The sequence below is a fragment of the Pleurodeles waltl genome, chromosome 3_1, assembly GCF_031143425.1.
Source record: "Pleurodeles waltl isolate 20211129_DDA chromosome 3_1, aPleWal1.hap1.20221129, whole genome shotgun sequence".
Classification (NCBI taxonomy): Eukaryota; Metazoa; Chordata; class Amphibia; order Caudata; family Salamandridae; genus Pleurodeles; species Pleurodeles waltl.
The window spans coordinates 1,297,772,652-1,297,794,759 of NC_090440.1; the positions used below are offsets into that span (position 1 = coordinate 1,297,772,652).

Consider the following 22,108-nt stretch of genomic DNA (forward strand, 5'->3'; position numbering starts at 1 on the left):
TTTGTTGCAACACCTATGCTTGTTCCTGAAGAACAATTTACTTACACTCCATAACACTCTTTATGGTGGAGGCTCTAATCTCAGATTCCTCACCTTTTGAATACTTTCCCTGGCATCAGACTGAATTCAGAATCTTCTGAAAAGGACTTGTGCTCGCTGCCAGGTGGTGTTGTGCAGATCCAAAAGATGTCGTTCCACTCTGGAAATGACTTGCAAAGCCTATGTAGGTACCACTGTTGTGTTGTGCTGTCTGTTCCATTCAAGGCTGTCTGGGACCACAGACGCAGAGACCATCAGAAAATTGGGGTTGACCAATGTGCAGATTGCTAGACTTGGAATCTTTTTAATAGACACAGCCCAATTTACAGAACAAGGAGGATGGAAGGTTCTGTGAGGAATCTGCGGTTAGATTGATTCTCTATAAGAAAGAGCAATACCAAAGCTAAGTAAGACGTCTGAGTCATCACTTTCTGAATACCTATTCAATGGCGGGTATGTGAATTGGATCAAACCAAAAAGTAATGTAGGGCCAAGCAGGCAAAAAGCTCCTCTTGGCCAACCCAGCAGTCCAGACAGTAGTGGTTTGTAACATATGAAGGGACGCCCACATAGCTGCCTGACAAATGTCCAGGACAGGAAATACACATGCCAACGCAGTGAGAGCAGCCTTACCTTTGGTTGAATAAGCCCTTAACCCTTCCAGTGGCTGCTTCTTGGCCACTACATAGCAGATTTTGATGCAGTGCACGATCCAACTTGAGAAGGTCCTTTCCTGTACAGCTTTGCCCTTCTTCGCTCCCACAAACCGCACAAAGAATTGAACATCCACTTGGTGTTATCTGGCATTATTAATGTAAAAGCTCAGTACTGTTTGGGGTCTAGACAATGGAGTCTCTTCTCCAACTTAAAGGGGTGAGATGGAGCACAGGACGCCAGGTTAGGTGATGGTTTGACGGACGCAGAATGGAGTCACTAATTTTGGAAGAAAGGATGCCAGAGTTTGCAGAACCAGTTTTGTCTGGGAAGAAGGTGGTATACAGCAGGTTCACAGAAATAGCTTGGAGCTCATTCACCTCCCTTGCTGATGTTAGGACAACAACGAACACAGTCTTGAGGGTGAGAATCCACAACCAACAGCTGTTATGCACATAAAATTTATGAGGACCAAGTTAGGATCCCACTGCACACTAGTAAAGGGAGGAGGAGGAAACACGTGCTGGAGTTCTTTAAAAAAAAAAAAAAAAAAAAAAAAAAACACCTCCCAACAGGTCATGCAAATAATGAGGGCTGGTCCGGCAGCCATAAGAAGAGTGAAACAGCTGAAAGGTACCTCTTTAGCCATCCCCTAAACAAATACTTGCTAGGCGAGTAAGATAACAAAACATCTAATAACTGCCTGGAAGGGACTGATGTAATGTGTGCCACATCAAACCACAAATTTGTCCCAACAACAGGTGTATATAGTTTTTGATGAAGGATACCTGCCTGCTATGATATCAACCACCTCCAGAGGAAGGCTGAAGGTGTTCAGCTGTTGCTGCTCAGTTTCGGTTCCTCACAGAGGGATAGCCTGATTGGAGGACAGATGACTATGTACAGGAGCTCTGGCTACCATACTCTGTGCCCAATTCAGAGCAAACAGGATGACTTGGGCCCAGTATGTCTTGATCTTCTTGAGAACTTGCGGCTGGAGTGCTAGTGGCAGAAAGGCAGACAGGAGACTCGAATTTCATTTGAGGCAGAAAGCATCTTTGAGCGAGAAAAGTCTTGGAAACTAACTCTGAATTGTTGACATTGCACATTTTTAGCCATGATCAAGAGATCGAGCGAAGATTCTCCCCATTGGAGTAAAATATCTTGCTCCACCTCCGGGTGTAACTGTCACTTATAATCCACCAGGTGTCGACAGTTGAGTTTGTCTGCCTTGGTATCCAACAACCAATCCAGGTGGACAACCACCAAGAAGATTCCTTAATGGGTCAGCCATTTCCAGAAGCGTAGTGCCTCGTGACACAGGGTCCGGGATCTCACACTGCCCTGCTTGTTGCACTAGCATATAGCAAACTGCAAGCACCTGCACCAGCCACCTCTTGATAAGACAGACGGAACGCTCTCAAAGGAAAGTGGATGGTCCTCCATTCCAGTAGGCTGATTTGGAGATGGGAGTCCACCAGTGACCAGAGGCCTCTGATCGCCACCTTTCCCAGGTTACCGCCCCAATGTAAAAGTGAAGCATTGGGCACCAGTGTCAGCATTGGGAGGGGTAGGGAGAGGAGGAGTTCTGCAACCTAGCCAAACTCGGTCCAGAAAACACCACTGCAGGTCTTCTGCAGTCTCCTCTGAAATCTAAATATGGTCAGAAAGATTGCGTTTGTAAGGAAATGGCTCTTTTTGTATGTCACCCCCCAAGTTTTTTGACTGAGGCTGCTGTTTTTTTTTTTTTTTGACTCAGAGTGCACTGAGGGCTGCTAACCAGACCTCAGTGTTAGTGCCCTGACCCATAAGTGTATGTCGAACAGGCTGTACCCAATTGGAAATGGCCAATTTATCTGCGAGTCCATAGTAAATGGTACCCTAGTCATGTAAGTTAGAGGGGTATCCCAGAGTTGGTTCACCAAAAGATGATGTATATAGCCTCATAGAATTCTTTTAATTGGGTAGTGGTCGGTACACCTCTGGGAAATTCTGAGGTGAGGAGCAGACCCAGGCTCTGTGGGGGAAGTGTGGGAGTGGGGCCTTCGCCTAGTCAATGACTTGGACTGGTGTAGCAAAGTCTAGGAATGCTTCATGATCTTGGTCTTCTTCTTGTGGGGCTTTACAGATGAAGATTTTGAACTTGACACCAACAGGGATGACTCCGACAGCAGGCCCAGGACTTTCCATGTGACATGGAGTGGTGCAGTCTTATCCGGTGCTGAGAGACAAGGAGCTTCAATGCTCACTCAGGACAGCTTTGCAGTTAATCGAACAGCAGTCAGGACAGGCACTGAAGTCATTGTCTGGCTCCAGGCACCATAAACAAACCAAGTGGGTGTCTATCACAGACATTTACTAGTGGCAGGCTCCACATGGTATTTTACCCACAAGTTTCTTAGGGCACACCCCGAAGGCAGACGGGGAGAGAAACAGCTCGAAAAATGTTGACAAAAAGCAGTCAAAAAATTACAGAGATAGCTTCGCTGCATCTGTGCTAACGTTGCAGAACAAAATGAACTGATGACAGCTTGCTGGGGAGGAGCAGATATAGGCACCTCGACTTCACATCAAACATGGAGCGGTTTTGAACCACCTAAAGGTGTGCTGAGGTACTGCTCAAGATTTTCCAGATTCAGTATGATGCCTGAGATATATTCTAAGATAAGGAATCTCCAGCTAGAAGCCTCTATCAGATCAGCTGGATCCAGGAGCCCATCAGTCCCAGTAGCCCCAGAGTCTACCTCACTGAGATCCAGGACAGAGGTTGAAAGATCTGGATCATAGCCTGAATGTCCTGGACTCTCCTTTTGGGGGGAAAGGCTCGCAACCAGCCTGTGTCCAGAATGGCTTCAATGAAAGGGCATGTCTGATAAGTAGTAGAGTGTGACTGTGACATGTTGAACACCAATGACGTATGGAGGTTTGCCTTAGTCTGGGGTAGGTTACGGCAGCCTGAAGCAAGCCTGCCTTCATCAGTCAGTTGTTGAAGTAAGGTAAGACTGGGGGTTAGACTATGAAGATTTGCTGCCACCACCGTCATCACTTTTGCGAACAACCAAGGGGCGCTGGCGAGACCAAATAGGATGACAGCGAACAGAAAATGCTCCTGTCACACCGTGAACTGCAAGTTGCGCTGGAGAGACTGCAGTAGGCGCATTTTGAATTTGTCCTTATGCAAGAAGGCACTGAGAGTGTTCAGGTCTAAAATGGGACATAGGCATCCATCCTTCTTCAGCACCAGGAATTAGCGGGAGTAACAACCTTGACCCAATTCCAATGCAGGGACCCCCCTTGATAACACCTTTGGCCAAAACGCCTTGTACTTCCTGCCCTAAAACTAGCAGATCCTCCATCAGTCGTTCCGGGGATGGTGGATGGTATGGCAGAGCAGTTAGGACGGGTAGGGCGTACCCCCTCTGGACAGTTTGCAGGACCCACATGTCCAAAGTTATGGCCCCCTAAATCAGTAAAAATTGTTACACCCGGCCTCCAAGTTGGTGACTGTGTTCCACTAAGCGCACGCTAAAGGAGTTTAGCAAGTGGGGCTGCTTGGCCTCAGACACAAAAAAGGCTAGTAACCATGCTGAAGATAAAGTGGCTGTCTGTGTGGTGTACCACTTCAAGAGCTGGGGAAAGATCGAAAATGCTTATGCAGTTGGCAGGGTGGAGCACACAATCCCAAGGAGGGTGTTTTGGTCCTGTTGTCTTTGAAATGCTCCAGAGCTGAGTCCACTTTATCACCAAAAAGGTGGGTCCCATCAAATGGCATTTTTATAAGGAGCAACGGAACATCGCCAGAGAAACCTGTAAATCTCATCCAGGCGTGGGCGACTGCTAGCCATGCTGGTGTCAATGGCCCTACCTATGGATTCCGTAGTATCCAGGCCACAACAGATTATAAATTTGGCAGCGTCACAGCCAAACCTCTTTGGTCAGTACAGGACAAAGGGCTTCTGGGACACCGGGAAGGACTTGAGCTACGGAGTTGGTGATGGGTGGAGAGGATTCAACTAGCGCTGAGGGTTGAACCTGCAGGCTGTATACAAGATAGAGGACCTCTCCGCTCCCTGGGGCATAGGTACTTCAGAGGGAGCTGCAAGAGATTCAAAGAGTCAGAGCATGGTCTCATGGTACTCTTGAATCAGTCTAGGTGTCGAGGATGGCCCTTGAAATTGAAGTTGTGTTGAGAGATGTTTCTGCATTGGCTCCTGGTCAATAGTTTACGGGATCAAGGGGCATAACAATGCACCTTCTCAGGTGTACAAAAGTAGGAGGAAGGGCCAGAGTCCCTGTCTATTACTTATGTTTTTCTTTGACTTAACAAATAATTTAGAGTGCAATTACAATCATCCTAAGGACCGGCCTCTGGACTGGGAACAGGAACTGAACCGGTCATGACGCGTAGTGTTCTGTCGCTTGGTGACGTACAGCTTCAAACAGCAGTACTAAATTGCTTTCGGATTCATCGATGTGCAGTCAATGGATTGTTAAAGCTTTGAGACAGCCTTGGCACCACAGGCAAACCTGGTGGGGATCTGTCCCTGATATGTGCTAGCAACATACCTACAACGTTTGAACCGTGCCATCTTGGTGATGTCTCCTATTACACACTGGATTTCGAATTTTGAAGGAACAAGTCTTGAAGAGATGAGAGGTAGATCCAGATCCGCATTTGGTGGTGTGGTAAGAAAGCAACTGACCTTAGTGCGTGGTAGTAGAGCCTATATTTCCTCTGCACATCATTTCTGGAGTGGAACAGCATCAGAGGGGAGCTGCATGACACCACCTGATGGTCCGCAGAGGTATGGCTCAAAAATTTACAGATCCAGTCTGACACCTGGGGAAGTATTCAAATGGTGAAAAATCTGTAGTTAGAAGTCTGTATCAGAAAGTTGGGAAGATGGTGATCTTAGCACAGCAAATCTTTAGTTAATGACATTTGTAGGATAAAACCATACACTTTCTTGCACAAAACTTTTTATCCCAAACAAAAAATAGATCAAATGTAGCTATTTTCTCAGTAATCCCTGGGACGCTGGGAAAAAAGGACATTAATTTGACATGGATATTTTGTACAGAAAAAAGTTTTGAAGGTTTTATCGTTAAGTACGGCAAATAGCAAAAAAAGGGCTCAGCACTGGTTGTGGAAAAGCCTCCGCAGTTAAAGAGTTAATGTATAGTCATTTTCACATATTCTTCATCTTAGTGATTCCCCTACACCTGAGCTTGAATTCACAATATTTTTCAACAGTCAGGTGTCAGGTTCCAGTGCACTCAACTGTTTCATCTGCAGATAGCCCAACGCCATTACAGGAAGTCATGCAGCTACCCCATAAGGTTTATGCGAGTCACAGGCCCAACCCGCTCCTTCTTGCTTTGTTATGCCTCTTTTGATTTGGACTCAGCCACTCTAGACTACCAAAGCACTAAAACAGGACCATCATGATGTAACATTAGCAAAAATGGACTATGCTACTCCATTAGCCACTACAGTGTCTTGGACCATTAAAAGTAAAGATGGAGTCCCGCCACAAAAAAACTGCTAAAAACAATATAACTCAAAATATTTAACAACAGGGACTAACAATGAGAAACCTATTTCCAATATGACGCCCGCCGACACGTGGGAATGGCCAGGATGTATGGACACTAAAGTAGGAATAACCTTACACATCATTACAAAACGGCACTCAAGTAGGATGCCAAACGTGGCTGATATTGTAAGGGACCGCAGGGATCAACACATATATAGGACTGTTGCGACTTGCTTTCTTTTGCTTGGGCACGAAATACTGAAACTGGAAAGAACTGCACATATTATACCCAACTATGACCTAGAACAATATACTAAACTTGATATTTGATAATCTCGCCATTAATATCTGTCACATTCAAACTTTGTGTCCTTACTTTTTATGTGATAAGTATTATCAGAGTATGCTGCACAATGTCCCAACAAACAGGTGAGACTAATGCCTCTGGTTACTGATTGTAAATACAGTCCATAATATGATCTCATTTTGGATTTCTGAGTCATAACCTGATTGCAAATCGACCACCATTATAATATAGTTTACTAACATCACCCTTCTACTTAAATTTAACTACTCAGACTCCAAATTACCTAGAATATTCTCATTTATATCTCTTACTGTGACAGAATATATACTGGTTACCAATTAGTCTGCATTTTCCTCTCACTTGAATATAATGATTTAGATTCAGGTGTTCTTAAAGCATTACATCTATCCTACTCTATTTGACAGGACACATACAGGATTTCAATTAGGAACGTAATTTGGAATTAATATATAGATCTTCCATTCATTAGGGTAATAAAAACACAAATTTAGAATATTTTAGGAGCATGTCATTGTTCTGTACCAACAAGAGTATTAGGACTCCAATTTAAAATTAACTACAATCTTTGAAATCATAGCATAGCATGAGAAAGTGCCATAGTTACTCACAGCTCTCATTCAGAGATGTAATGGGCAAAATCACATTACAACATGTTAGACACTTGTCATGAACACTAACATAAAGATAATCTTATGAGCACACTTAAGAAAGGAACACAGTGGTTCATGAAAATCACTTATGGCGTTGGACACTATCGTTAATCAAATTAAATTGATTTTCAGCCTTGAGCAAACATGAGTTGGGTGTTTATTTGAGTACATTTCCAAATAATTTGTGCAAACCACCAAGTGGTAAGTAAATCCCGATTGCCAAGTTATGACCACCTTTCTTATTCAGGTGCTAACCTATCAATTATTGGATGTAAGGAGAACAACCTGACACATTTGTACTAAGTGTAACCAGGAGGAACATGATTGAATATGACTGTATATGATTATGATATCATTTACTATAAGGATAACTGTAGGAGACCACCAAACATTGCACAGCATTAACTATGTATCACTCTGAACAATATCAACTAAAATAAAATAAAGCTCTAATCATCAATATACAAAGGACTTTGTGGATCTTTGGGAAGACACCACAGAGGAAAACTTATTTACTTCTTATTAGAAAAAGACTTACTTCGGAAATTATGCATATACAATAAATAAATGAATATAAAGTAAAAGTGTATGTCCATGGGGACAACACAGATGTTTGTTTAAAAAAAAAAGGAAAATTGACACTCAATACACTAGTACCCCATAAGATAATTGCTCATTTCGGTGATGTTAATCTTATTCTGCTACTTTTTACTGTTTTTGGTAAATGGGCTCCATCGAGGACAATGTATCCTTCCCAGTCACCACAATTCAGCCTACGTGAGGCCAGTAGAACAAGCTACTTATCTTCGGTAATGCATTATCTAACTGCATATTCCTTACCTGAGAATATTCCCCAGGTGTCAGAATAGATCTGGAAATTCTGGAGCAGTACCCCTGTGCACCGGTAGGCAGCATCGCTCGGTTCTGCGTTGGCAACATCATTGTCGGAAGTGACGCCACCCCACTGCGCAGATGTCAGTTTCTTTTTGCAACTTTCCATGCCAGAAACACAGAGCCATGAAGATGCGGATATACTGGTGTGTATTGCTAAGGTGCTTAGAATGGTGACCCTACTGAATAAGTTTGCAAAGCAGGAAGGATGGGAGGCTCGGCAAGGGATCTGCAGCTAGATAGTTACCACCAGATAAGGTGTTATTGAAGGTGATTAATTTGTTCATCTTATAGAGAATTCTAGCCGTAGATTCCTTACCTTAGAGTAGATACCCACGCAATACGTCCCCGGAGGTAGGTCTGTGAAACAGACTTCACCAAAAAGTCCTGCAGTACCGGAACACGCAAAGTGCCCATCAAAATGGACCTGACCATCCATACAGTAATGCTTGGTGAACATGTGTAACAATGTCACATTTCTGCCTAACAGACATCCAAGTCAGAGACTCCGCGAGCAAACGCAGCAGTCGCAACCTTGGCTTTGGTGGAATGAGCATGCAAACCCTTGGGGAAGTTGCATCTTGGCCAATGTGTAGCAGATCTTAATACAAAGCACTATCCATCATGAGATGGTCCGTATCTGCATAGCCTTTACTTTTTTGGCTACAAAAGATTTGATCATCCCCTTTGAACGCTTTTGTCGGATCATATTAGAATGACAGTGGTCTTTTTGGGTCCAGGCAGTGGAGTCTCTCCTTTTATTTGAAGGGTAAGGCTGAGCAAAGAAGGTAGGCAAGGTGATGTTTTGATCTATGTGAATAGGTGTCACAACCTACAGCAGGATGGAGGCATGGGTTCTCAGAACAAGCTTTTCTGGATAAACGGTGGTGTAAGGAGGGTGCAGAGTCTCCTGCAGTTTGCTGGCTCTCCTGGATAATTTTATGGGTACTAGAAAAGCAGTCTTGATAGTAAGCAAGTGAAGTGGGCTGTCGTGTAGAGGCTCAAAAGGTACACACATGAGAAAGATGAGGATTAGGTTAAGCTCCCAATAAGGCATGATGAATGGTCTTTTGGGGGGGGGGGGCATATGATGCAGACCTTTCAGGAGCCTAGTCAAAATGGGTGACTTGAACAAAGAAGGATGGTTTGCAACCTCAAGAATGCAGAAATGGCAGGCACATAACGTTTAATCTTGCCAAGAGCAGAGTCCTGCTGGGCCAGAGAAAAAACAATCAGTAAAACTTGGCATAAAGGTGCATAAAGAGAGTCAATGTTTCTGGATACACACCATGCCACAGATTTGTCCTAATTACGGGTGTATATCATCTTGGTGGAGAGAAGCCTGGCTGCCAGAATAATACCACACATTTAGGGAAGAAGGTCAAAAGCTGTCAACTGTTGCTGCTCAATTTCCAGGTATGAAGACGTGGTTTGGATGCAGAACCATCTCCTGTTGCTGTGACATAAGATCCTCCCATAAGGCCAGTCTGAACAGAGCACCAATGCTCATGTTCCGAAGCTTGGGATACCAGACTCTGTGTACCCAATCTGGGGCCACAAGAATGAATTGGGCAGAGTTCTTACTGACCTTCTTGAGACCTCTGGGCAGGTATGGTATTGGTAGGAAGGTGTACAGGTCTCCGGATCTCCACAAGACAAAAAGCATCTCAGAGGAAACTCCAGCACAGAGAATTAATTAAATTGTGCATTCTCGGCAGTGGCTCTCTCACCACTCTTGAACGAGATGTTGCACCACCACTGGGTGGACATGCTATTCGTGATCTGCTAGCCATCGATGGCTGGGTCTGTCCCCCTGGTGGTCAGGGAGCCCGCCAGGTGTTGAACCACCAGGGAAATGCCATGACATTCCAGCCATGTCCAGAAATGCTGGGCCCTTTGACAAAGGGTCCACGACCCCACTCCACCCTGTTTGTTGCATTACCACATGATGGTGCTGTTTTGCCTGAACACCTGCACCGGCCTTCTCCTGATCAAACAAAGAAAGGCTTTCGGTGCCACGCAAATCAACTAAAACAGGTTGATGTGGAGTCCATACTCCGCCGGAATCAGCGTCCTCTCATCGCCACCCCTACCTGATGGCCAACCCAGCCCAGGAGTGACACATCTGTCACTACAGTTGGTTTTGACTGGGGAAGGGAGAGGGGTCTGCTGCTGACCGTATCACTGTTTGTCAGCTACCACTGCAGGTCTTTTGCAGTTCTCTCTGAGATCTGGACCATGTTAGAGAGACTCCGATGATGGTACCTCAGCATGAATACCCTTGAACTCGCCACTCAAGCGGAAAGGCCAGAACCTGCAAAGTCTCTATAACAGCTCAAATGAAAGGGTCCCTCTGAGAGGGAGTCGGGTGCAACTTCAGCACAATGATAGTGAACCACAATGAATGCCTGGGACAAGCTCGCCTTCAACAGCCAATCACCGAGGTAGGGGAAGACTGGAACACCCCATTAGCCACAGGTGTGCAGCAACCACCGCCATCACCTTGGTGAACACCCGTGGGGTGCAGGTGAGACCCAAAGGGAGCAAAGCAAACTGAAAGTGCTCTTGGCCTTCTGTGAACTGCAGGCAATACCTGTGTGCTGGAAGGAAAGGGATGTGGAAATATGCATCCTGCAAGTCCAACCCTACCATCCAGTTTCCAGAATCTGGGGAAGACGGGACCTGAGCTAAAGTAAGAATCTTGAACTTCTCCTTTTTCAGAAAGAAATTGAGAAGGATCAGGTCTAGGATAGGACAAAGGCTTCCATTGTTTTCGGGCACTAGAAAGTAGTGGGACTAGCAACCATGACCTACATCTAATGCAAGCACCCACTAGATGGCTGCCTGGACCAAAAGAGCCAACACTTCTTGACAAAGCAAGGACAGATGGTCCTCTCTCTGCTTGTCATAAGTAGGTGGCATGGGTGGAGGGGTTTCCCGAAAGGTGAAGTATTAGTCTCTCTGGATGGTTTGCAAAACCAACTTGTATGATTTTATGGACTACCAGCAGGACAGATGATGTTGAATCCTGCCCCCCACTGGGTGCCTGTGATGGGATAAGGGTAAACTAAAAGGGCCTTGAGGCTGCAGCTGCCGTAGGAGCGGTGAACTGGCCAGACCTCTGGCTGGTGGTCCCATGTACTCTGAGAGAACTGTGTCTGTGGCGTCAAAAAGACTGTGAAGCCTGGTGGCAGTGGTTGCTGGACAGGAGAGAACACAGTTTATAGCCCCTACCATAGCCACTGGAGGCATGAAAGGCAGACCGGGTTGGAGAGAGGCCATGGGCAGATCCAATGGCGTGGCCATAGCTCTCCTGTCATGAAAGCGATATAGCGCTGAGTTTGCTTTCTGCACAAAAAGGTGAGAGCCACCAAAGGGCAGGTCCATGATGAAAACATGGGCATCCCAGAAACGCCAGTGGTCTTTAGCCAGTCATGGCATCTATGTGTCTCCGACGATACAATAGTTCTGCCCAGCAAGTCAGTTGTGTCCAGTCTAATGATTAACTTTTCTGTATCTCGCCCGTCAGCAAAAGCTTAGCAGAGTATGGTGCAGGCCTACTCTGACACTGAGACCATGGGCAGCTCTTAAACAACTTAATCTCATACAGTGTGGGTGTACTGTCACAAAAAGCATGCAATGATCACTGACTAATACTAGACTGGACGTAAGAGAACATCCTCTTACCAGAGATATCCAGCGTTTTGGATTCCCTGTTCAGTGGAGGGGTGAATGTGCTGGGGTTTACCTGGCTAGTGGAGGCTTGGACCACCAAGCTTTAGCCAGTGTCTGGTGAGGTGCCCAAATCACTGGCATCCACCAGTTTCTCATACCAGCTGTCCCCATGTTCATCTAGGGGATGATGATAACCCAAGGGTTTTCAGACACCTCCCAATTGTCACTCTCTCCAGGCCTGTCAAAAGTAAAATGGAACTGGCTCAGATTCAGCTGGCGAGTCAGCATGGGGGTCTGCGCCAGACAGCCGGTCCATGTCGGAGTCGGGAAGTACTATGGGGCCTGCGCAGTTATGGGGCATTGGTAGCGCTGGGAGTGTCGACATTGGAGCGGGTGAATAGAAATCAAGTATGCCCCTCCCCCAAAAACCCAGGGGGGCCTATTGGGGATCAAGAGGTGTATGCGGTGCATGGCCTCAAAAAATGTTGTACGTTTGGTGGGTGTCGCTTCAGGACTCTGGGAGATGTGGAGCAGACCGTGGCACAGGTTCTAGGAAGAGCGAGACCTAAAGTGCTGAAGCTCCTACTCCTTGTCGGATGACTTGAACTGGCGCGGGAAAGTCGAAGACCACTATGACTTCTTTCTCTTGTGGGACTAACCCACCAACTGGGAGTGCGATGAAGATCGTCGGGGGCGGCTCCACAATCGTTCCCGGGACCAGCTGCATGACCAGGACCGTGAGCATCATGCAGTTGCCTAACGTTGGACTTCAAGGAGCTTCAGGGAACGTTCCCTCATCGCCTTCAGGTTCATGGCGCATTAGTCCTCGCAGGTCTTGTGGTCGTGGTCAGACTTTAAGCACCAAAGGCAAACTAGATGACTGTCTGGCACAGACATCTGCCTGTGAATAGCACCACGTGGTTTAAAGCTTGTTGCCTTTTCAGGGGGCATCCCTAACAGATCAGAAGATGGAATCTTAAACATGACTGACAAAAAGTTGAGAAAAAGAATCAGTCAAAAAATGACTGGGGGGTAGCTCTTTCTGGATCTATGCTGTCTGGCGTGGAAACAAGAGTTGACATCAGCGTGCTAGGGTGGTCCCTATATAGGCACAGCGCATGTCACTTCTGGTGCAGATGCCACTGACGTAGAGCCGATCAACACCACCTTCCGGCGCGCAGAGGTACTGCTTGAAAATGTCCAGATCCAGTCTGATGCACCAGCAATATTCTAAGGAAAGGAATTTAGTGCTAGAAGTCTTTATAAAATACAGGCCTTTATCAGAGACCGACATGGAAGCAATTTCCAAGTGGTGCCCAAGCCTAGGTGACAACACATAGGGGTAGGATTTCTCTGCTTAAATTCTCCAGAAAAGTCTTAAAAGCAGAGGCAAAATACTGTCTAACTCCCAAAAGCAGAAGAGGTTCTAAGCTACGTTTCTCTCCCTAAAAGAGTGGACTCTGCACCCTTTGAGACATAACATCAAATGAGATATCAGAAAATTGCCCGCCTTAAAGCATTATGAATTTAATTATGATATATAAATATATTCCTTGAGTTGTCCGATTTCTCCTCTGAACTCATTTTGGCTCTGGAGCTCATAAACACTGGAGGTTGGCAAATCTTTGCTGCTCTGTCATTGTCCGCCATCATCCTCTGGACCTGTTAATGTCAGAATAAAATAAAAGGGACTTCGGCCCACACTCTGGCCATTCTCACAAGAGGTACTCTTGATCAGGCCCTTGTTTTTTTTTTTGACAACTTTTCTTGGGGTTCTTGTAGAAAGGAGAGACCGAAAGGGTCAAGTCTTCAAGTTGTTCTTTATTATGAACAGAAATATCTCATCCACATAGATCGCCACCAGAGCTCTTCTCCTCCCACTCCTTCCTCAGCCAGTCTCCAGTCTCACCCAGGAATGGAGAATCCCTTTACATTCCATCACTTAAAAGATGCAAAGCACGCCTTTCTATGGATACCACAGTTCTCAACTCGTAAAGCCTCTTGTTTGTCAGAGTGTAATGTAGGGTATGCACGGCCTTCAGTGACAGAGTTGCCTGGTATCAGAACTGTCTGGTATCAGAACTGGCATATCAGTTACTTAGCTTTTCAGAGATGCAAATCTCATTTAAGTACCACCACCACAAGATTTGCTAGGTGGGCAATACTGAACCTAGATAGGATTCTATAATTGATTATCTAGGATGAGGAGTTGGAAAAGGTTTGAAATGGAAGGCGTGAACGACAAAAGACAAGCAAGAGTTTAGGGTAACTTCAGAGAATGCGGTTACAGTGATATTGGTGGCGGTCTCATCTTTAACAGAGAAGTGTGATGGAATGTATACAGGGCATCGGATAGATCTGATGGCTTCGGAGCACTGGGTGAGTAAGGGGTAGTACAATGAACATTCTTGTAGGAGAAAACAGTGAGTGGTTAATCCACGTGGATGTGCCTTAAGACTTAGCAGCCTTCCAAATTCTAGTGAAAAGAAGTGAATCTCTGTCGCATCCGGACAGGTCTTGCACCATTCTGCAAAGGTGAGACCCCAAGGCTACCACATTTACCAAGTAATGAAATCAAACTGATTACTCCTGTGGTTCAAGGGTACTGAAAAACTTGTAGCCAACCTACTTCTCTAAATTAAGAAGCGCCAATGAATCACTTGTGATATGGACGTGCCTCCCCCCCCCCCTTTCAGTGTTACGTGAGCCTTACTAGTTAACCAAACAATTTCCAATGTAAACATTAAAGTACTTCCATTCTGCATTGTTACTGTAGTCATTATTACAATTAATATTGTTGTTATTACCAAACAGCATCAAAAGGAGATGCTACCGTTTGTATCTACTGTCCACAGCTCTGGTACTGCTTGTTGTTTTATCGAATGACTCAACTTATCCTTACATTTTAGAAGCATGAATGTGACTGTCTAATTCTGACACACAATTTGTCGTTACTTCTCCCAATCATCTCATCAGTTAATATATTTAATGTTACAATAGGATGTTAGTTCGTGTGCCCCTTTTCAACTGCAATCTGATTGCGGGCAGGTACAGTCTAGTGTCTTACACAGACAACTTCCATTGCAGTTGCAGTGTTGTTGTGACATAGGTATTTATTTGCCCACCAAGGTAACATGTTGCTGTACTTTGGAAAAATTATCCCTTGCTTAACGAACCTGCATGCACCTTCTTGTAAGATACTGCTCAAGTGTGCTCAGCTCATTTGACTCATGCTTGCACCTAAGGCATATTGGAAGCAAGCAGCAACAAAGGAGGACTCCAAACCACGCATCTTAATGAGACAAGCTCTAATCTTATTCTTATTAACCTATCAGTTCTCCTAACTGGAAGACCAAGCCTGTCAGCACTTCGTTGATCATGGGCAGAGGAAACTAATGTTTTAATTTGGTATCAAAAATAGTATAGCTCTTTTTTGTTTTGCGTCTTATCACCAGCACTTTATTTTTGCACTTAAAGGTGAATAAAATATACATTTCTGGAGAAGCCACAGACCGATGCCACTTTGAAAATACTGTAACTGGTTATAGAAAGAATGTGCAGGACTGCGGCACATAGGAGAGTGTTTGTTTTGGTGTGGAACAATAATTCATCAGTGCAACAACTAGCTTGCATGTTTCCGTCGGAGACAGGTGGATAAAAAGCAAAGGACAATTCTTTAGTAGGAAAAAAAAGATATCGTCCTTTGGAATTCGATGCCATTACATGGTAAATTTGAGGCCACTTTAAAGCTGTTTTCTAGGTCAGTGAAGTCTGCAGATATTATTTGGGTGTCTAGAAAGAAGATGATATTTTCCTTTGAGGACAAGCCTCTTGCAGACTTTTAGGCTCAGATTCACAAGTGCTGTATTTGCCCAACCTGTATTTTAGGCATACGCAGGAATAAGATTCAGAACCTGACAACCTTCTCGTCCTTATCACACAGAAGTTGGACTCTACTTAGATCTACAAATTACTAGTGGCTTTGAGATAGCTCCAGACGTGATATCATTGTTCCTTCAAGCCTTCTCTTAGGAAGCATGCTATGGCTGGAGATGCTTGAGTTGCCTGCCCTTGTCAGAAGCAGAGCCAAAATCCAATTACCTTAGAACAGAGGGTTTTGCCTCTGTTCTGAGAAAAGATCAGTTGGTGTGATGGTATGAGATTTTGGGTGGAGTGCGCAGGTCCAACTCATATATAATTAACTTATTATTTTAAGATAAAATTAGCTCTGTAGATCCCTTGGCAAGGGTTCTGTAGGAAAAAAGTTTTTAATTGATTTATTATTCTTTAATTCTTATTGAACTGTATGGATGGACACTTGACTTTGTTGTAGTCCTGATGAGGCCAGAATCTAGACGGTAAAACATGTTCACATTCAACAAAAGGAGCACACAACCTACTGATAAAGCGACAAAATACATTTTGCTGGAGGATATTGAACTAGGGTACAGATATAACACATATTGTGTGGCCATGTTAACTACAGGTTGGACTACATAATAAAAGGAGAATGTGGACACCCTGCAATAGAATGTAACAAGGAGTAGAGTGTGACTTGGACTTTTGAAAAAGTGCAATAGTGTTTTAGTAGAACATATTATTAAAATATTTTGAATGTAATGCAACATATACTACTGGTACTGCTTTCTATATGCTTATCAAGGCATGATGTAGTATCACTTTGTAGTAATGGTTTGAGCTAAATAACTTGTCCGGTCCAATAAAATAACAGAATTGATAACTATAGGTAGGTTTATATTACAAATTTATCTCCAAAGTGATCCTTATTTTTTAATCTTAGAAGAAGTCATGGTAGCTTCAGCCAGGACAAAAGACCAGTCAGGTGGTGGGTGGTCTACCAGACTACAGAGAAGGAGGTGGCTATTCACATCTTGTCACACACAGATCCGTTTCCTAAGGCACCAATGGACCCATGTTCTCGGCATACCAATAAACGCAGGGTGGGAGGAAAGGATGCATTTTATGGGGGTTGCAAGAATGTACATGAGTTTGGGGTATATGGCAGACATAACCAATCAACCAAGCCGGGCGAAAGTTCACCACCACTACAGCGCTCAAATCCTTGAAAGACAGAAAACAAGCATTTGCAATGCAATGAGTCTCGTGTTTGTTCAAGTTAGATCTATTAGTGTTGCGAATTCCTAACTGAACTTTCCTTGCCAAAAATTGAAAATGAAAAGTAAAACAGTTAACATAAGCAAGCTGATTCAAAGCGCCATGGCCGCCATGAGAGCGAAGGAGAGACTCAAAAGGAAAAATCTGTTTGCCAGCAGTCAAACGTATCGGCAAACGTGCAATTATGCATGTAACAGGGTCGATGGCCAAAGTGGTAACAAAACTGCCCCAAGCAGGGACAAACGTAAAGCATTTACCAATGTTGACAAAGGATTTTGAAAGGCAAGCCCATTAACAACTAATAGCGATGTGTGTGCGGTGGGCATGGTTAAAAGCACACGGATAGATAACAGGCCAGAGTGCTTGAATGCACGACCTAAAAAGACAAACAGAACTGTGACAGCACATGGGTACGTGTTTGCTATCCCCAAAACTCACTAGTGAAGAAACAATTTCTTGATGTGAGATGTTCCACAAAATATCTTGCATTCTTCTTTTTAATGCAAAACACAGTACCCTGTGATCTACCAAAGATTTTATCATACTGGTGTGCAGCTCATCAAAATAAGGCATTTACCCAATGTTCACATTATTCTTGTTTTCAAGTATTTTCTAACTATGTCTAATTGTATGGACAACAAAATAGAACACTTGCACGCTTCAGGCACCAGCACACGTGGGGTCTTACTTGAGTGTTTAGACGATGCTTTCACATTATACGACAATGGGAAAAGATTGGCCTTGCTCAGTTAACACATGCTTTGTCAAAGCAGGAATTCCCAAGGTTGAAAGTTGTGCTCTCGCCAAGGAGACAGTAGGGCAAACATGCCAGATACGCCACTGTCAGACATACAAAATTCTTGGTAAGCACCATGTTCGGAGTACAAAGCTTTTCTGTTTTCACTGATTAAGATGAAATGAAACACAAAGAATGTTGCTTGTCATGCCTGATGCATAACAGTAACCACTTCGACACTCTTGTGACTTGGTCAATGTTTGATTTCTTCAGCAGCCCATGTATACTTTTCTAATGTATGCCCTTAACAGTAATTATTATACTTTGTCACGAGGCCCTGCTCGCAGATGAAAAGAGCTGGGTACCAAGAATAACACTAGCAAAACAGAAACCTTCAAGTGCAAAATTAATCCAGGCCTCAAAAACGAAGGAACAGTTCTCAGTAGGGCAGCAGAATGATGACACTGGGCCAATGTGAGCTACAATATACACATTAGGAACAAATTGGTTTGTTTGGCAGTGCAAAATGGTAGTCATCAAACAATACATCAATAAGTGATTGCACTGAAAGGGACATTCCAGAGCAGTACCAGTACCTTTCGTACTATTGAAGGGTCACTTGAAGAATATTTATGTTATAATGCAACATGTTGTTACAGAACACAATTTAAGATGCATCTTTCTTTTGTTTAGACTGTTTCTGCTTGCATGTGAGGGGCAGATAGTGTTACATGATCCCTAGCCCTCGCGTGAGGAGTCAGCCTTCGTGCGATCTTACAAACATATGCTTGTTACATTACGACCATGTTAGATTCATGGCACAATACGTCAAAGTGAAAACTAATCATATCATTTAGGTACCTCTTTATGGGAGTCCTTGTGTGCCTCCAGGGTTTTCATGATAGTCAGCTCTGCATAATTTTTAAACCTTGCTGGCTGGTTCTTCAGAATTTCTCTTAGTACCCGTAAAGCCAAGGCTCGGATTGAGTGCTGTCATACACAAGCAGAAAAAGAGAAATAATTACTTGGCAGAAGTAGGAGTTTATTAAAGTTTCTATACATACCAAACCTCACACCTCATCTTGGCAATAGAAAATAATATGTAAGTATTATTTACATTCAGTGGACTTTAGCAGCAAAATTAACTGAGTAAAACCAGACAAGGCCACTTCTAATGAAGGCAGTGTTACTATATATTAGGTGCAGCCATGCACAGCATATACAAAGACAATAAAAATCTACATTAGATTGTGTTTTAGCGTAAAGAGATTGTTCAAGAAAACAAAACTCATGCTAAAGTGTCCAATTCAAATCCATTCTTGTCAAAGCTAATGTTCCTTTTGAAAGTAATTGAACACGAGCTACTTCGAGTTCAATCACATATATGAGCTGGTGTCACATTTGAATCTGAAATGAAAAAGGCACACTGGCAAAGGCAACGGGTCTTGCTTTTGGGCTTGCCAGAGTAGACTTATTGGTTATGCCAGAGCTTTTTAGGTTTCGCCTGCACATGCGCTTTTGCGCATGCTTGCAAAATCTTTTGTTAGTTAAAAAAAAAAAAAAAGGGTCTTGAAACCAGCTCCTTACTTACCTGAACTTACCACTGGGTTACTCCAACGTCACTCTGATTTACCTGCTTCGGACTGACCAGCACGTTGTCTTCACGTCACTTCCTGTCGTCATCTTCTTCATCGTTCTTGCTGTTGAGTTGCCTGTGGACCAAGTACTCCTTCCGTTCACTTCCTATTGGACACTGGCCAGTGCCCTTCCTCTGGCTGCGATGCTAAAGTTAGTTCTTTTTTTCTTTTTGCATGCCGTCTTCTTTCTTCGCTGATGTCTTCTTCTCCATCTTCTTTCTTTGTTGCTGTTTGTCTTCTTTTTTCTTTCTGCATACCATCTTCTGTCTCGTTGTCTTTGTTACCGCATGCTGTCTTCTGACGACTTCTGTATTCTCACACCTTCGGTCTTCTGCTGCCATCTGTTTTTTGCCGTCTTCTCTTTTCTCACGCCTTCTGTCTTCTCATGCCTTCTGTCTTCTTGCGTCTTTTGTCTTCTTTCGTCTTCTGCTGCCTTCTGTCTTCTCCTGTCTTCTGTCTTCTCCCACCTTGTCTTTGTACTTAAAAGTGAACTGTGGGGCAAAGAAATGCTGTGCCCTATCCTTAACACAGACCCTGAATGTAAATCTCTGATGCCAATGACTAACGTAGCAGTCATTCTTCACATGGTCAGAGTAAAAGCAATGTCCGCGTGGATTTCACATTTCTAATGCAGAGATTTTATCATAGAGTTTGCAAATCTCTGACTTTTAAGCACCAAAGACGAGGTAAAGCTCGGACACGAACTGGCCCTAAACACTAAAGCAGCATGCTTAAGAAAAAATGCAGAGAAATCAAGCAAAGTCAGATAATTGTAGCTAACAAGTAAAATTGTATTTTTTCACTACATGTTGATAGATTTTGAAAGGCTCGAACTAGCAGATTAACAGCAACAAGCAGCAAGGATCGTTTCCAACATGACCACAGAATATTTAACAGCAATGAGGGAAGAAGCATTTTTGGATCATCCACCTACTGATAGAGGAAAAGCCTAAATATAGTCTAGATTATGATGTGATTAGTTGTGTGTTATTAATGGACTAAGATGGACAGGCTGGAGGGCGTGGCAAAACAAATGTCATGCAGGTCGAATGCTGCCTAAATGAGCTCCATGCCTGGCCCTCTGTAAAATCTTAAACATCCTTGCCAATGCATGCGCTGTGGAACAGCTGCATCATAATAAATGCCACTGAGATGAGGGATGCTGCTGGATGGTGAGGGGGACCAAGAGCCACATGTTGTAGAGCTGCTATAAATGCACTGCAGCCTAAACTGGGCCGCTGATGGAATGCAAGACAGTTAACAAGACGTCTGTGGACCCAGAGACCCCGACCGGTGGGATCCACTCCCCCAAACTCAGACTGGCAATGCAGAAGAAATGGGTGCTAAAATATTATCTGGAGATAAAGAGGCAATGGGAGGAGCAGTGGCAGAGAAGACTGAACTGAGTGAGGCCCCGCAGTGATATGTGTGGCAGGTGATACGCCAGGGAAGACAATCCAAGGCTGAACTGCCATAGGACACATTTACCCCACCCCACCCCCTTTTCAGGTTTGGGGACAATAGACAGGAGGTGAGTTGTGCTGCGAGTTGCATAGAATGGGGACTGTTCCTCATGTTTGAGAACCTTCTGGATCATCTCAGCTACCCCTGGGACTACAGTACATCCTCCGGGACTATTGAGTCAGGCTGCATATTCTGGGTCCTCGGCCCACCTTCCCAAGTGGTGAAAGCAGCTGGGCAGAATAACTTTAAAACCTGAATGACTGAAATCTGGGACTCTCTTGCCGCCCCTCTTCTTCCTGACCACTGGCATGCAGCACACTGAACAGAAATTGACCATAATTGATGATCTGAAGTCACTGACATGGCCCATACACACCTACACAAACACTCTCCCACACGAGTTCACACTGCAGAAGATGCAGGTGCTGGACAGTTGTCTAAGGACAAGGAACCCAAACCCCCAGGGTCAAGGGAGAATGGCCGTCACACCAGGGTAGTGAAGTAGCGCTGCCAGGTTTGCCTAATAATGCCTCCCTTCTCCTGGCCATGCAATCATCCTAAGAGGCCCTGGAGGGTAGGGGGGGTGAAGTTCGTTCTGAAGTATCACTTCTATGCCAGGACCTCTGCTATGTGGTAGAGAAGGTCTGCTCAGCAGAACAAAGGATCTCAGAGCTGGAGGACACAGTCACAGGCCTTCGCAAGGAGGTTACAGACTTGGGCCTTCATGAAGGAAGTGATGTAGAGACTGGAAAACGCCAAAAATCGCGCCTGATGTAACAATCTGGGGTTTGTAGTGTTTCCTGAAGGGGCAGAGGGCCCTGATATAGAACGATTTCTAGATAAATAGTTAATGAGTATCCTTCGTCAGGACTAGTTCTCCCCCTGCTTTATTATAGAAAGGGTGCACTGCGCACTGGGATGTAAACGCCCACCTGGGACCTCCCCAAGAAAGTGACCATACTTTTTCTGAACTACCAAGACAGGCACATGATCCTCTCAGAGGTGCGTAAAATGGGAGAGGTGGGACATAAAAATTCAAGAATTGTTATATTCCCTGATTACTTCAGAGAGGTTCAGAAGAAGCAGCACATTTTTGATTCAGTCAAGGCCAGACTGAGAGGACTCCACTCACAATACGTGCTTCTATTTCCAGCCAAATTGAAAACCCTGTTTCAAGGAACGTCTTTCTTTATTCAGTCCCCGGAAAAGCTGTGGGCTTGGTTGGAGGAGCGATTCAGACTGGCAAAGACAAGTGAAGGAGAATCTGGTTCACACCCCTACACAGAGGAGGGAGCCCAGCCCAAGGACAGACTGCAAACTAGGAGTGGTCAGCGCCAAGCTCTGAAGGGGAACGGCACCTC

At 44.4% G+C, this 22,108-nt stretch overlaps 1 protein-coding gene across 5 annotated transcripts in view; it reads right to left on the reverse strand.

Moving 5' to 3' along the window:
* CLASP1 (cytoplasmic linker associated protein 1) overlaps window positions 1-22,108 on the reverse strand; it is a 1,131,138-nt gene that overhangs the window by 53,574 nt on the left and 1,055,456 nt on the right. For all 5 annotated transcript variants that reach the window (XM_069224628.1, XM_069224627.1, XM_069224630.1 and 2 more), the window contains one exon: window positions 18,508-18,636. In XM_069224628.1, coding sequence (XP_069080729.1) covers window positions 18,508-18,636 — 129 coding nt within the window. The remainder of the gene's footprint in view (window positions 1-18,507; window positions 18,637-22,108) is intronic.